The 16,974-nt window shown below is 40.9% G+C and overlaps 1 protein-coding gene across 2 annotated transcripts in view; it reads right to left on the bottom strand.

Annotated features, from left to right (window-relative positions):
• Positions 1 to 16,974, bottom strand: part of SUV39H2 (SUV39H2 histone lysine methyltransferase) — a 1,013,666-nt gene that overhangs the window by 578,928 nt on the left and 417,764 nt on the right. Inside the window, exon 1 of one of the 2 annotated variants that reach the window (XM_044088332.1) lies at positions 3,424 to 3,499. The exons of the other annotated variant lie outside the window; for it this stretch is intronic. Within the exon in view, the coding sequence (XP_043944267.1) occupies positions 3,424 to 3,441 (18 nt within the window). The 5' untranslated portion in view covers positions 3,442 to 3,499. Of the gene's footprint in view, positions 1 to 3,423; positions 3,500 to 16,974 lie in introns of those variants that run through there. 2 annotated transcript variants of the gene reach the window in all.

Genomic DNA, 16,974 nt, shown 5'->3' with positions numbered 1-16,974 from the left:
CTGTGGATATATTGCCCTAGAAGCCTCTAGCAGGGCTGCAGTTGCTGGGTCAGTCATTAGGAGACATGCCTGGCTAAAAGAGCAACTTCTGCCCAATCATGTCAAAGCCAAAATTCTTAGACGCCCCCTAGATAAGGGCCGTTTGTTTGGATCTAAGGCGGAGGAGGTGATCAAGAAAATGGAGGATAAGGCCAAATCAATGCAGACAATTAAGGATTTCTTCCAGGTCCAACCTCCCAGATTCAGCAGGAACTTCCCCACCAAACACTGGTCCATTCCTTCCCAATCCAGGCCTGTGCAAAGGAAAGGGTGCAGCCCCCCCCCCCCAGACAACAACTACAATGACAGCAGAGGCCCAGACAATGGACCTCTATTACCACAAGGGCAGGGAGTTCTAAGTCCACTCCCTACCCTAAGGACTCTCAATGACTCCTCATCCCCCCTCTGCCCCCCCCCCCAAAGGTTAGGAGGAAGGCTTTCCCTTTTCAAAGACAGCTGGCAATTCATCACAAAGGACCTATGGGTCCTAAAAATCATTTATCAAGGATACAGATTCACCTTCAAGGAGAACCCAATCTTAACAGGGTATCCAAACATTCCAACACATCAGCAGACAGAGGCCCTAAGCCAAATTCAGAAACTCTGTGCTCAAGGAACAGTGGAGCCTGTACCCCAGGCACAAGCTGGAAAAGGGTTTTACTCAAGATTGTTACTGGTACCCAGGAAAGAGGGCACTTGGCACCCTATTCTGGATCTATCCATACTAAACCTTTTACTGCAAGTGCCAAAATTCAAAATGCTTATGCTCCAAAAACCCTTGCCCATGCTGAACCCAAATGCATGGCTAGTCACCCAGGACCTGAAGGATGCCTACCTCCATATCTCTATAAGGGAGTCCTGCAGGAGGCTCCTTCGCTTCAGGGCAGGCTCACAACACTTTCAGTTCTCTGCTCTGCCCTTTGGCTTATCTACTGCTCCCAGGGTTTTCACCAAATGCCTTGCTCCTGTCATTGCCTTCTGCAGACAGAAAAACATTCAAATTTACCCCTACCTGGACGACTGTCTCATCCAGGAAGGCAACAGGGAAAAGCTCCTGCAAGACCTAAACTTTGTCCAAACCCTCTTTACCTCTCTGGGATTCACCATCAACAAGGAAGAATCCCATTTCCAGACCACCAGACAGATCACCTTCCTGGGACCTCTCCTGGACACATCCACCCAAAGACCCTTTCTCTCTCCAGAAAAACAAAGTTTCCTGTCCCATTACTTCTCCCAACTGGCTTGCAGAGCACACCTCACAGCAAGGAAGTTCCTTCAAGCTCTGGGGTACATGGCATCTTGCATCCTACTCGTGCCCTTGGCCAGACTACACTTGAGAAAAATGCAATGGTACCTCAAAAACCTATGGTGCCAGTACTGTCAGTCTCTGGAACTAAAACTGTTGCAGTCCCGTTTTCCCTCCCTCCTTCCTCCTCTGTTTCTCTCTCACTTTCCATCATACCTATCTATACCTATGGCCATTCCCCACGTTTGCCTTCCTCAGGCCTTCTGGACAGGGCTCCTATAGCTTGGGACAAGAAAAACTGATGTAACGGCGTCGGCTGCCCTGCTTTATACCACTGACGACCTGACGTCAGTCCCTGGCAACCTGCAGCCGATGCAGGAGGGAAAATCTTTACTCTTGTATCCGGGCCGGCCAAGGGCTACCTAGCAGGGATAACCCCACAAGTGATGACTGCAATAGTGAAACACTAAGAACATCACCGATGTTTCACTAATAAGTAACCAGTTGGCCAACCCGAAAAACAAACTAAAATGGAAGCAAAGAAAGCACACCCAACGTGGGGGGGTTGTGACCCCCCACACCACCCTAACTACATATACCAACTCTGAGATCGCACTACCGTGGACGTAAGGGACAAAGGTCAACATGCTGACTAAGCGGTTATCTGCCTTCAGTGAACCATCGGTATTCCAAGCGGTCGGTCTTTTGGAGTTTCATTTTTCTCGGCTTGATGTTATGAAAGTTAGGTAAGTGAGATTTCTGGTTTCTGAAGGGGACCCATATATATGGGTCCCCTTCAGTTATCAGATGGTCAGTACCCCCAATTGTATGGTGTGTGTGTGTGTATATGTATGAGCGAAGAAGTATCTTGTATGTATGTGTATATGTGTGTATATACATATACATATATATATATATATATATATATATACATACATACACACACCACACAATTGGGGGTACTGACCCATCTGATAACACAAATAGCTCCTTACTTTATTGCAGGAAATTTTAAACTGGACATCAGAGACTCTACCATCCAGAGGATAACCAAAGGACCCTCTGACCCTCTTTTTAATTTCATGGATTTGAAACTGGACACCAAGGATGGTGAACAAAATTGTAAAAGAGACTGTACAGATCTGCTGAATACAGTTAGGTATTGACAACTCCAGCAATACACTGACAGGGGAGTGGGTTTGCAGATGGAATAGTACACAAAGGTGTAGTTTCCTCCTTTTCTTTACTGCGAATGGGTGAAGAACAAAGGGAGCTTATCGCTAAATAGAAAAGGCTGCATATAGAAAACAGCTCGATGAATAGTCTGCTTTTAACTCCGACTAGCTTGCAAACTTATTTTGGAGAAACACCCACTATATGGAGTTGTACACACTGTGAGCCAAGCCAAACATATCTCAAGTCCTGCAGCCATTAGCCATCTGTTTATACAACATACAGAACCAAAGTACACAGAACCATGTGCTACACATGATGGTAAAATGTGACAAAAAAGTTTAAAACAGCCTATGAAAACAAAAAGGAAGCATAACAATAATATGACAAGAAAGAAAATGTGAGGTGGTAATTTAACCCACTTTCATTTCATCCAATTAAATTGCAGAGGGGGTGTTTTTAACATCTCAGCATGAAGAGCAGAATACAAGCAAGGACTTAGAAAAGCACTGCTACATTAAGACAACACAAATGTGCCAGACGTCAGAAAGTTTTAATTTTATCTGCCTTGCTCGAGGGGCAAACATGCCTGTGGCTATGTACTGTTTTAACATAATCAGATGAATCCTGCTGCTTCTCTCTCTCTCTCGCCACTGTATCTTTTTTGTCCAGTGATTACAGATTAAGAAACTGTAAAGAATTTGGTCAGACTGCATAGCTCCTCAGGTCAAAATACAAGCTGCTATTCAGCTTGGCTTGATTTTCCATTTGGGTACAGTGGAAATGAATCACTTAACTATGCTGGTACTCCCAAGCACATGAGCACCCCCCTCCCCCACCCACAAAGCTACTACAGCATATTGCCCTAACTCTATTAAAGTTGAAGGGAAACTGGGCTTATTATGTTTTGAGAATAACAAAAGCAATCTCAGGCATCTTAAGAAAGTATTAAAGCAGATGTATACCTTAACATCTAGTGTCATCGCAGCAGCTGACAGTTGCCCTCCTCTTGCGTCTGCTCCCAGGTGCTGTTCCTCCTGCTGCTGTGAATAAGCAAAAAACATGGTTCCTGGTCTTAGGCAGTCACATTTTGCTTCTCTCCAATGATCTATGAGAGCATGCCTCATGCATGCATGTTGAAAACTTAATGTGAGGGATCCAAGATACTTCTTCGCTCATACATATACAGTCAATTTTAATTTTTTGTTTTGTTTTAATATCACAGTTAACCAAACCCAGAACAGATTAAAATCTAGGAAGAGCTACAAACTAAGTAAAAAGTGAGAATAACGGCTCTAAACTCCACTGCATAATTATTCATCTGGTAATTCCTTTGTCTGCAAAGGAACCAAAAATTAGCCATAAAACAAACTACGTTCAGTTCAGCTGATGCAAATGAAGCAAGACTGCATTAGCTCAATGAAACCTCCGTGTTTCTTTGACTGCCACATACAATTTAGAATAGAAGTTCTTACAACACAAACTTAATTTTCCCCCCTTTAAAGGCATCAGGCATAGCCTATCCTCAGGCACAAAAAACAGTTAAACTGGCATGCGACAGTCACCCCCCACCAAAGTAATTTTTTTCAGCATCACTGCTTTACAATCAAACATTTTCATCAGTTTCCCAAGCTTTAGTTATACACCAGACTACAGACAAATTAGAAAAGAACATTTCAGTATAGATATGCCTGGAGAGCTATCACAGAAGTATTTCTCAGCATAATCTTATTTTACAAAACGCTTTCCGTATATGGACTACAAAACAGAGGCTTACGCACAACATAGTATTCTCTTAGAAATTATACCTCAGCAATATAAAAAAAACACAAAAGACATTACTCAGATAACTGGTTAAAAATTTAAAGCTATGGAAGGTAAAAGAAATGCCAAATCAATTACCTTATTGTTGGTGTGTGTAACACTTAACGTCTAAACACACTACTTTTGAAGGCCAGCTACTATTTACCTTAAATTTAATCTGGACGTAAATGATTGGAGGGAAAAATAAATTAAGTAAAAAAACTACCTGCAGGGTTGTAAGCAAGCAAACACCTACAAAGTCATATGACAAATAAGAATAAGGAAGGTAAGAAGCAAAAAATGATAGAAATCTGGAACAGCATTATATTCTAAGTGTAGTGGGAATTACTCTAACATTCCATAGCAAGTGGCCTCAAGGAATTCTGAATTTAGTCACTCATTTAGTACATCCTAGAATACATGCATATTAGTTAACAAAATTCTAGAATTCTTTTTACTATTGGGTATTCTTCTAACCTGCCAATAAGAGTGTTTTTTTCCCCTAAAAGAATCCACTTCAGCTGGATTTTTTTTAACCTATAAATGAGTTCACAGCGATTCACTGCTCCTTGACAATGAGACTGATCTCCTTCTTAAGATAGACTTCACTAATTTCACATTTGTGTCTACAATTTAGCAATTTTTTAAAAACTAAGTTTAGATGAAAACATTCGAGTTAAGCATGGCTCTTAGTCTTACTCAAGTATACAAACGTATTTAATACAAAGAGAATAAACTTAGTGGCCTTGTAAGTACAGTAAACTCTTGGTTAACCGGCACCCATGGGGATTGGGAGATGCCAGATAACTGTAGTTTCCTGTTGCTTGAGAGTTACTATTAAAAATAGGCCTGACTAATACTGTACCCTTTACCATTTGTTTGGTTTGACTTGTTCTTAGGTTGAGGAGAGAGGGAATTTATTCCTATCTTTCTTTTTAAAACTCAAATTCTAAAAATGTAAGGTACGTTTCTGCTGGGTGGGGAATTCAGAAAGTGCAACACATGAAAATTATACTGCATTTTTTTTTCTGATTGCTTACGTTCCGGTTAACACCCGCGGTGGTGGTGCTGCGGTAGCGTTGCCGCCTCACAGTAAGACACTGTCTGGTTCGATTCTCAGCTAAATCATCTTGTGTGTGAGGGACATGCGTGAATGGGCGTACCTTCGTTGAAGGTCGTGCGTCAGGGCTGGTAACTCGGCACGTAAAAATCAGCTACCAAACATTAGCAGACCGGAGTTCCGCTGTGGCGACCCATAACCGGGAAAAGCCGAAACACACAACAACTTGCGTTCCAGTTAACAGAGTTTACTTTAAAAACAGTTGGATCCTTTTCTGTCCATATCCAATGAACTTTCAACTTTATGCACAAAATAACGATTGTGTTAAGAGTCCCTAAGGGTGCTATGTTCATTTTTCCCCTAATTAAAGGGAGTTAAGAATTTCTATCAGACTGAACTACCAGAGGAAGAAAGTGCAGGAGACTGATCCTTTTTTGTTTCAGTTGGTAACTGATCCAAAATTAATCCATTTTCGGCTACATCCTTAGACTTTTAAGAGAACACTGAAAATGTAGCTCCGCATGGTATGCAAAATTAGAAGTTATGTACTCACCATAACGTTCCATCTGAGTAGGTGACTTCATTTGGATGCAACCTGTGGGTATCGGATCCGACCTCGGATCCGAGCCGGCATTTCAAAAGCTTAGGCTCCGAGCTCCTAGCTCCTCCCTCTACCCATAACCCCTTGCCAAGCCCTGACTGACCTCAGATTGAGTTTGCCTATATAATACTGACTACAGTATCTGAACAAAGCATAAATACTCGCTGTATAAAGGTCCGGAGGGGGGGATGGAGGGGGATAAATACATCAAATGAAGTCACCTACTCAGATGGAACGTATGGTGAGTACATAACTTCTAAATCTGAAGTAGGCGAACTTCATTTGTCTGCAACCTGTGGGACAGAGTCCCCAGCTACCTGAATCTTGAGGCGGTCATGGAAGGATGTTCCGGAGCACCGCTGAGCCAAAGGATGCTCTTCCTGAAACAACATCCACCTTATAATGAGAAATAAAGGTATGAGGTGAGGCCCAAGTGGCTGCGGCGCCGGAAGTATCATCCATGCCAACTGACGCAGGACTTAAAGACGGCTGACGTGGAGACTGCCCTAGTAGAATGAGCGTAACCTCTGAGGAGCAGGTCTACCTGAAGTGTCATAAGCCTGCAGAATACAATTAGCAATCCACCTCGATGGTGTGACTTTGAAACTGCTTTACCCAAAGCAAATTTAGCAAAGAGGCAGACAGCTGATCTGATTGCCTGTGACCAGCTGTTCTGTGAATATAAAATCGCACTGTCTATGAACATCCAAGGAATGCAATTTGTATTCTCCTTTGTTTGAGTACTTGGAAAACACAGGAAAGTTGATTGATTGGTTGATATTAGATTCTGAAGAGACTTTGGAAGAAAATGGATTGGTCCTGAGGCACACCCTATCTGGAAAGAAGGAAAAGGTAAGGCGGCTTGACGGCATAGAGCCTGAAGTTCAGACTTTCTGGCTGAAGTGATAGCTACTAAGAAGGCAGTCTTCCAGGAAAGGTACTTCAGGTCTGTAGAAGCTGCAGGCTCAAGGGAGGAGCAGTAAGGGCTTGCAGAACTAAAGATAGGTCCCAAGGTGGTACAATCTCTTTGACTGGAGGCCTCAACAAAAATCCCTTTAAGAAAGGTTTTGCACAGAATTTCGCAGTCATGAGGGGAGCTGTCTCATGACCAATGTGATAATGAGAGATGGCTGCCAATTGTACCTTAATCGGAGATAACTTGCCCCTTGATGAAAGAGGTCAGTTAAAAATCCAGCACCGCCGACATTGCAGGTGCTGAAAAAGGATCCAAACTTTTCTGGACCGCCCAAATAGAGAATCTCTTCCATTTACCCGATAAACCTGCCTAGTGGAAGGTTTATGAGCCGCCACTAGGATGGCCTTGACCGGTGACGCAGATACCGGGAGTCCTAATCAAGGATACAGATTCACCTTCAAGGAGAACCCAATCTTAACAGGGTATCCAAACATTCCAACACATCAGCAGACAGAGGCCCTAAGCCAAATTCAGAAACTCTGTGCTCAAGGAACAGTGGAGCCTGTACCCCAGGCACAAGCTGGAAAAGGGTTTTACTCAAGATTGTTACTGGTACCCAGGAAAGAGGGCACTTGGCACCCTATTCGGGATCTATCCATACTAAACCTTTTACTGCAAGTGCCAAAATTCAAAATGCTTATGCTCCAAAAACCCTTGCCCATGCTGAACCCAAATGCATGGCTAGTCACCCAGGACCTGAAGGATGCCTACCTCCATATAAGGGAGTCCTGCAGGAGGCTCCTTCGCTTCAGGGCAGGCTCACAACACTTTCAGTTCTCTGCTCTGCCCTTTGGCTTATCTACTGCTCCCAGGGTTTTCACCAAATGCCTTGCCCCTGTCGTTGCCTTCTGCAGACAGAAAAACATTCAAATTTACCCCTACCTGGACGACTGTCTCATCCGAGAAGGCAACAGGGAAAAGCTCCTGCAAGACCTAAACTTTGTCCAAACCCTCTTTACCTCTCTGGGATTCACCATCAACAAGGAAGAATCCCATTTCCAGCCCACCAGACAAATCACCTTCCTGGGACCTCTCCTGGACACATCCACCCAAAGACCCTTTCTCTCTCCAGAAAAACAAAGTTTCCTGTCCCATTACTTCTCCCAAATGGCTTGCAGAGCATACCTCACAGCAAGGAAGTTCCTTCAAGCTCTGGGGTACATGGCATCTTGCATCCTACTCGTGCCCTTGGCCAGACTACACTTGAGAAAAATGCAATGGTACCTCAAAAACCTATGGTGCCAGTACTGTCAGTCTCTGGAACTAAAACTGTTGCAGTCCCGTTTTCCCTCCCTCCTTCCTCCTCTGTTTCTCTCTCACTTTCCATCATACCTATCCATACCTATGGCCATTCCCCACGTTTGCCTTCCTCAGGCCTTCTGGACAGGGCTCCTATAGCTTGGGACAAGAAAAACTGATGTAACGGCGTCGGCTGCCCTGCTTTATACCACTGACGACCTGACGTCAGTCCCTGGCAACCTGCAGCCGATGCAGGAGGGAAAATCTTTACTCTTGTATTCGGGCCGGCCAAGGGCTACCTAGCAGGGATAACCCCACAAGTGATGACTGCAATAGTGAAACACTAAGAACATCACCGATGTTTCACTAATAAGTAACCAGTTGGCCAACCCGAAAAACAAACTAAAATGGAAGCAAAGAAAGCACACCCAACGTGGGGGGGTTGTGACCCCCCACACCACCCTAACTACATATACCAACTCTGAAATCGCACTACCGTGGACGTAAGGGACAAAGGTCAACATGCTGACTAAGCGGTTATCTGCCTTCAGTGAATCATCGGTATTCCAAGCGGTCGGTCTTTTGGAGTTTCATTTTTCTCGGCTTGATGTTATGAAAGTTAGGTAAGTGAGATTTCTGGTTTCTGAAGGGGACCCATATATATGGGTCCCCTTCAGTTATCAGATGGTCAGTACCCCCAATTGTATGGTGTGTGTGTGTGTATATGTATGAGTGAAGAAGTATCTTGTATGTATGTGTGTATATACATATACATATATATATATATACATACATACACACACCACACAATTGGGGGTACTGACCCATCTGATAACACAAATAGCTCCTTACTTTATTGCAGGAAATTTTAAACTGGACATCAGAGACTCTACCATCCAGAGGATAACCAAAGGACCCTCTGACCCTCTTTTTAATTTCATGGATTTGAAACTGGACACCAAGGATGGTGAACAAAATTGTAAAAGAGACTGTACAGATCTGCTGAATACAGTTAGGTATTGACAACTCCAGCAATACACTGACAGGGGAGTGGGTTTGCAGATGGAATAGTACACAAAAGGTGTAGTTTCCCTCCTTTTCTTTACTGCGAATGGGTGAAGAACAAAGGGAGCTTATCGCTAAATAGAAAAGGCTGCATATAGAAAACAGCTTGATGAATAGTCTGCTTTTAACTCAGACTAGCTTGCAAACTTATTTTGGAGAAACACCCACTTTATGGAGTTGTACACACTGTGAGCCAAGCCAAACATATCTCAAGTCCTGCAGCCATTAGCCATCTGTTTATACAACATACAGAACCAAAGTACACAGAACCATGTGCTACACATGATGGTAAAATGTGACAAAAAAGTTTAAAACAGCCTATGAAAACAAAAAGGAAGCATAACAATAATATGACAAGAAAGAAAATGTGAGGTGGTAATTTAACCCACTTTCATTTCATCCAATTAAATTGCAGAGGGGGTGTTTTTAACATCTCAGCATGAAGAGCAGAATACAAGCAAGGACTTAGAAAAGCACTGCTACATTAAGACAACACAAATGTGCCAGACGTCAGAAAGTTTTAATTTTATCTGCCTTGCTCGAGGGGCAAACATGCCTGTGGCTATGTACTGTTTTAACATAATCAGATGAATCCTGCTGCTTCTCTCTCTCTCGCCACTGTATCTTTTTTGTCCAGTGATTACAGATTAAGAAACTGTAAAGAATTTGGTCAGACTGCATAGCTCCTCAGGTCAAAATACAAGCTGCTATTCAGCTTGGCTTGATTTTCCATTTGGGTACAGTGGAAATGAATCACTTAACTATGCTGGTACTCCCAAGCACACGAGCACCCCCCTCCCCCACCCACAAAGCTACTACAGCATATTGCCCTAACTCTATTAAAGTTGAAGGGAAACTGGGCTTATTATGTTTTGAGAATAACAAAAGCAATCTCAGGCATCTTAAGAAAGTATTAAAGCAGATGTATACCTTAACATCTAGTGTCATCGCAGCAGCTGACAGTTGCCCTCCTCTTGCGTCTGCTCCCAGGTGCTGTTCCTCCTGCTGCTGTGAATAAGCAAAAAACATGGTTCCTGGTCTTAGGCAGTCACATTTTGCTTATCTCCAATGATCTATGAGAGCATGCCTCATGCATGCATGTTGAAAACTTAATGTGAGGGATCCAAGATACTTCTTCGCTCATACATATACAGTCAATTTTAATTTTTTGTTTTGTTTTAATATCACAATTAACCAAACCCAGAACAGATTAAAATCTAGGAAGAGCTACAAACTAAGTAAAAAGTGAGAATAACGGCTCTAAACTCCACTGCATAATTATTCATCTGGTAATTCCTTTGTCTGCAAAGGAACCAAAAATTAGGAATAAAACAAACTACGTTCAGTTCAGCTGATGCAAATGAAGCAAGACTGCATTAGCTCAATGAAACCTCCGTGTTTCTTTGACTGCCACATACAATTTAGAATAGAAGTTCTTACAACACAAACTTAATTTCCCCCCCTTTAAAGGCATCAGGCATAGCCTATCCTCAGGCACAAAAAACAGTTAAACTGGCATGCGACAGTCACCCCCCCACCAAAGTAATTTTTTTCAGCATCACTGCTTTACAATCAAACATTTTCATCAGTTTCCCAAGCTTTAGTTATACACCAGACTACAGACAAATTAGAAAAGAACATTTCAGTATAGATATGCCTGGAGAGCTATCACAGAAGTATTTCTCAGCATAATCTTATTTTACAAAACACTTTCCGTATATGGACTACAAAACAGAGGCTTACGCACAACATAGTATTCTCTTAGAAATTATACCTCAGCAATATAAAAAAAAAAACACAAAAGACATTACTCAGATAACTGGTTAAAAATTTAAAGCTATGGAAGGTAAAAGAAATGCCAAATCAATTACCTTATTGTTGGTGTGTGTAACACTGAACGTCTAAACACACTACTTTTGAAGGCCAGCTACTATTTACCTTAAATTTAATCTGGACGTAAATGATTGGAGGGAAAAATAAATTAAGTAAAAAAACTACCTGCAGGGTTGTAAGCAAGCAAACACCTACAAAGTCATATGACAAATAAGAATAAGGAAGGTAAGAAGCAAAAAATGATAGACATCTGGAACAGCATTATATTCTAAGTGTAGTGGGAATTACTCTAACATTCCATAGCAAGTGGCCTAAAGGAATTCTGAATTTAGTCACTCATTTAGTACATCCTAGAATACATGCATATTAGTTAACAAAATTCTAGAATTCTTTTTACTATTGGGTATTCTTCTAACCTGCCAATAAGAGTGTTTTTTTCCCCTAAAAGAATCCACTTCAGCTGGATTTTTTTTAACCTATAAATGAGTTCACAGCGATTCACTGCTCCTTGACAATGAGATTGATCTCCTTCTTAAGATAGACTTCACAAATTTCACATTTGTGTCTACAATTTAGCAATTTTTTAAAAACTAAGTTTAGATGAAAACATTCGAGTTAAGCATGGCTCTTAGTCTTACTCAAGTATACAAACGTATTTAATACAAAGAGAATAAACTTAGTGGCCTTGTAAGTACAGTAAACTCTTGGTTAACCGGCACCCATGGGGATTGGGAGATGCCAGATAACTGTAGTTTCCTGTTGCTTGAGAGTTACTATTAAAAATAGGCCTGACTAATACTGTACCCTTTACCATTTGTTTGGTTTGACTTGTTCTTAGGTTGAGGAGAGAGGGAATTTATTCCTATCTTTCTTTTTAAAACTCAAATTCTAAAAATGTAAGGTACGTTTCTGTTGGGTGGGGAATTCAGAAAGTGCAACACATGAAAATTATACTGCATTTTTTTTTCTGGTTGCTTGCGTTCCGGTTAACACCCGCGGTGGTGGTGCTGCGGTAGCGTTGCCGCCTCACAGTAAGACACTGTCTGGTTCGAGTCTCAGCTAAAGCATCTTGTGTGTGAGGGACATGCGTGAATGGGCGTACCTTCGTTGAAGGTCGTGCGTCAGGGCTGGTAACTCGGCACGTAAAAATCAGCTACCAATCATTAGCAGACCGGAGTTCCGCTGTGGCGACCCATAACCGGGAAAAGCCGAAACACACAACAACTTGCGTTCCAGTTAACAGAGTTTACTTTAAAAACAGTTGGATCCTTTTCTGTCCATATCCAATGAACTTTCAACTTTATGCACAAAATAACGATTGTGTTAATAGTCCCTAAGGGTGCTATGTTCATTTTTCCCCTAATTAAAGGGAGTTAAGAATTTCTATCAGACTGAACTACCAGAGGAAGAAAGTGCAGGAGACTGATCCTTTTTTGTTTCAGTTGGTAACTGATCCAAAATTAATCCATTTTCGGCTACATCCTTAGACTTTTAAGAGAACACTGAAAATGTAGCTCCGCATGGTATGCAAAACATTGGTTTACTACGGAGTATAGAAAGTGTAGCAAATATTGCAGTTGAGATTTCTAACAGGAAGTGTATGAAGGTAAGAATCAGCTAATCCGTACATGAGATGGATGCGAGGTATGTGCTGTTTGAAATTTAACTTTAAACCAATATTCCCAGAAACAAGTAGACTTTTAAGCAACAGAGTATACACAAAAGGCGGCCAACAGAACAAACCTGCAGGGTGGCAGGTTCAGCCAAGTAACACTAGACCACAATGTTAAAAAAAAAAAAATAAGAACTGACCGTCACCAATTATAAAGAAACTCCACAGAATCACATAATAGACATACCTATGTTCCTTACTCATTTCAATTTTAGCCATGATCTCTTGTGCACCTGCTGAAGTTTGTAGTAGTTCAGATGGATATAAGGAGTCTACACCACCCATCAAAAAGATCAGTGGAAGTTACCAGGTGTCATAGCTAAATTTCCCCTAGCAATATAAACCACCACCCCAGGTCACCCATGAAAATCCACCTCTAGGTCAGTGGGACTAATTCGGTCAACAAGGATGTATTTAATATGTATATCAACTTCACAGATGAACATACAGGAAAAAAAGTCTCTTTCCAACAAAGAATCAAAGCCTGTGCAAACTTAGAAAATAACAATCAGGGAACGAAATATTAGCAAGCTGTACTCAAACATATGGAACCTTGCCTAGTCGATACTCAACAAGGTATAGAAAAGCAAAATAAATATGCAACATACCTTTCTAAATACCCCAGAACCCAGCGTTTCCTCTCACTTCACTTCCAGGTTATATTATATTAACATACCTTTAATTTATCTATAAACTGGCTACAGTTTGGTTAAGAATAGATACAACTTGCATGACAATGTTTTCCCAGTACATTTGGTATATTTAAACAGTAATGTTTTTGTATTTTTGAAGACTGTGAAATTATTGTTCTTAAAAATGTTCTTGTAATACTTTTGAAACTTTTCTTGGGCCTCCACTGAAAATGGACACTTACCCAATCAGACTTCCCAGGTATTTAAACGCCAATAAATACGCAAACTCCTATAAAATGGTCATTACTGTTACACTAAAAGTTGCTCCAAGGTAGAAGTTTTTTTTCCAAATGTTTAACCAACTGCAGATGGACAAAATATGAAAACATCAATTTCCAATATTTTGCACTTGGTCTTTTACCAAACCTACATTATAACAAAAATAAACCCCTCCATTTCCAAAACTGAAACAAGTGGAATAACTGGGATCCAAGCATTGGAAATCAGTGTCACTTGCACTACTGAGGGGAAAAGTGCTCATACTTTTTAGTGGGTGTAGGGGTTACATCCATGTGAAGTACACCAAGTCCAACTACTGGACACACATTTCATTCATATGCAGGTCAGGTTCCTGACCCAGAGACTCCCCATACTCTGGAATAGACTGCCCATACATGTCAAGCAGAGCGCCTCCTTGGCCCTCTTCAAAAGGAACCTTGACGATTGGATGGGAGATAGGAAATTCACCCCGGGGATCACGTCAGTCGCCCTGCTAGACAGGGGTCTAGGGAAGTAAATATTTTGGGAAGAAAAATCCAGGGAATTGTTATGGCTAGGCTTGTATAGGCCCTAGGGCCGATAGCCTAGTACCAACCTATGAACCTATTCATATTTAAGATGGACTTTAAATATATATATATATATATATATATATATATATATATATATATATATATATATATATATATATATATATATATATATATATATATATATATATAAAAATAGTACACACGCCTGTTAAAATGCCAGGTTTTTGTGATATAAAAAAATTAAAAAAAAAAAGATAATAATTTCAAAACATTTCCCACCTTTGATGTGACTGATAACCTATACAATTCAATTGAAAAACAAACAAATCTGTTAGGGGAAAAAACATAAAAAATAAAAAACGTACAATACGCTGGTTGCATAAGTGTGCACACCCTTAAACTAAACTTTGTTGAAGCACCTTTTGATTTAATTACAACATTCAGTCTTTTTGGGTACACACTTGCCATCAATTAGAGAGACTGATTAACCCCAAATAGAGTTCAGCTGTATTAGTACGATTTTCCTGACATTTACTCAGTTGCCTGCTACAGTGAAAGCCATGGTTCGCAGAGAGCTTACAAAGCATCAAAGGGATCTCATTTTTGAAAGTCATCAGTCATGAGAAGGGTACAAAAAAATTTCCACAGCATTGGATATACAATGGAATACAGTGAAGACAGTCATCAAAAAGTGGAAAAACTATGGGACAACAGTGACTGTAAAGAATTGGACGTCCCTCCAAAATTGATGAAAAGACATGAAAACTGGTCAGGGAGGCTGCCAAGAGACCTTCAGCAACACTGAAGGAGCTGCAGGAATTTCTGGCAAGTACTGGTTGTGTACTACATGTGACAACAATCTCCCATATTCTCCATACGTCTGGACTATGGGGTAGGTTGCAAGACGGAAGCTTTTTCTTACAGAGAAAAATATCCAGGCCTGGCTAAAATTTGCAAAACAATACATCAAGTCTCCCAAATGCATGTGGGAAAATGTGGTATGGTCTGATGAGGCCAAGGTTGAACTTTTTGGCCACAATTCCAAAAGGTATGTTTGGCGCAAAAACAACACTTCGCATCACCAAAAGAACACCATCCCCACGGTGAAGCACGGTAGTGGCAGTATCATGCTTTGAGGTTGCTTTTCTTCAGCTGGAACTGGGGCTTTAGTCAAGGTGGAGGGAATTATTAACAGTTCCAAATACCAGTCACTTTTGGCCCAAAACCTTCAGGCGTCTGCTAGAAAGCTAAAGATGAAGAGGCATTTCACCTTTCAAAATGACAATGACCACAAGCATACATCCAAAATCAACAAAAGAATGGATTCAACAGAAGAAATTAAAGATTTGGAATTGCCCAGCCCTAAATCCAATAGAAAATCTGTGGGGTGACCTGAAGAAGGCTGTGCACAAGAGATGCCCTCGCAATCTGTCAGATTTGGAACGCTTTTGCAAGGAAGAGTGAGCAAATATTGCCAAGTCAAGATGTTCCATGCTGATAGACTCCCACCCAAGAAGGCTGAATGCTGCAATTAAATCAAAAGGTACTTCAACAAAGTATTAGTTTAAGGGTGTGCACACTTATGCAACCAGCATATTGTAAGTTTTTTATTTTTTATATTTTTTCCCCCAACAGACTGGTTTGTTTTTCAATTGAATTGTACAGGTTATAGGTCACATTAAAGGTGGGAAAAGTTTTGAAATTATTTATTGTAGTCTCATTTTTTTTTATATCACAAAAACCTGGCATTTTAACAGGGGTGTGTAAACTTTTTATATCCACTGTATTTGTAACAGCAGCTACGGCTCTATCCAACTTGGGCAAATTCACATTAAATTCTAACCTGTTACTCCCACAGAACTGAATACTGCAGTTAATGAAAATGCAGAATTCAAAATTATGTATTTAACGAGCTAAAGCAATACTGCTATCTAAACGACATGAAGTCTAAAGGTGATGAAAGTACTTCAGAAGAGGCAAGCTAATTATTCCTACAACCAAGCTAATTATTCCTAAAACCACTCGTGCTTACAACTTAAAGAGTCTACAAATGTATGCGTGTTGTTGTCCTGAGATTGTCATTACACATTGTCGCTCTTTTTATGTGCATTAAGACGACGTTGAGGCTAAACATAAATGAACTATCTGAGTGACTACATACTTGCATGCTCGCACTCTGCCTGCTCATTCAGAATGGAACTCTTGCTTGCACGTACTCAGTACTTTTATGCATGTGCTGACTCACCGGAAAGCTTCTTAAAGTTATATCACACACACATTTGAATAGGCATGAAATTATACAGACACTAAAAGAAAAACAGTCATGTCCAGGTTGCTGTGCATCTGAAACTATATTTCAAGATGCGACCTGATCTTGTGACATAATAGTTAGGACTGGGTTTAGCAACAAGGACAGTTACTGGGGATTGTTCTGCTTCAGGAGTTTCAGGGACTTTCTCAGGAACGGGGCTTGCTGGCGTAATGTTCTCTGGAACAGGAACATTGGAAAAGTCACTCTAAGAACTAGAGTCTTTGTCAAAGGCAAGATTCTGTAGCACTGGTTCGACACTGATAAAAATGCTTCCGATTTCGTCTGAATTCCATTCCTTCCGATTCCACAATGTACAATCTCTGCTCTTCGCACAAATCCAATGCGATCAAAACCTTTTGATGTCTGCATCCTCAATATCTCCCCTTTTATTAATGAACTGAGCGTTTTGCTAGTTTTATCATAGTAAGACTTCTGGGACAAATGCTTCAACAGTTAGGCTTTTACTGCTTTATTGTTCTTGGCACTTGGAACCAATAAATTACTGCTGACTG

This window comes from Protopterus annectens, chromosome 11.part0 (genome assembly GCF_019279795.1).
Source record: "Protopterus annectens isolate FY-2018-M chromosome 11.part0, PAN1.0, whole genome shotgun sequence".
NCBI classification, from domain to species: Eukaryota; Metazoa; Chordata; order Ceratodontiformes; family Protopteridae; genus Protopterus; species Protopterus annectens.
Note: the sequence above shows the minus strand (reverse complement) of the source record. Positions and strands in the feature narration are given on the sequence as shown.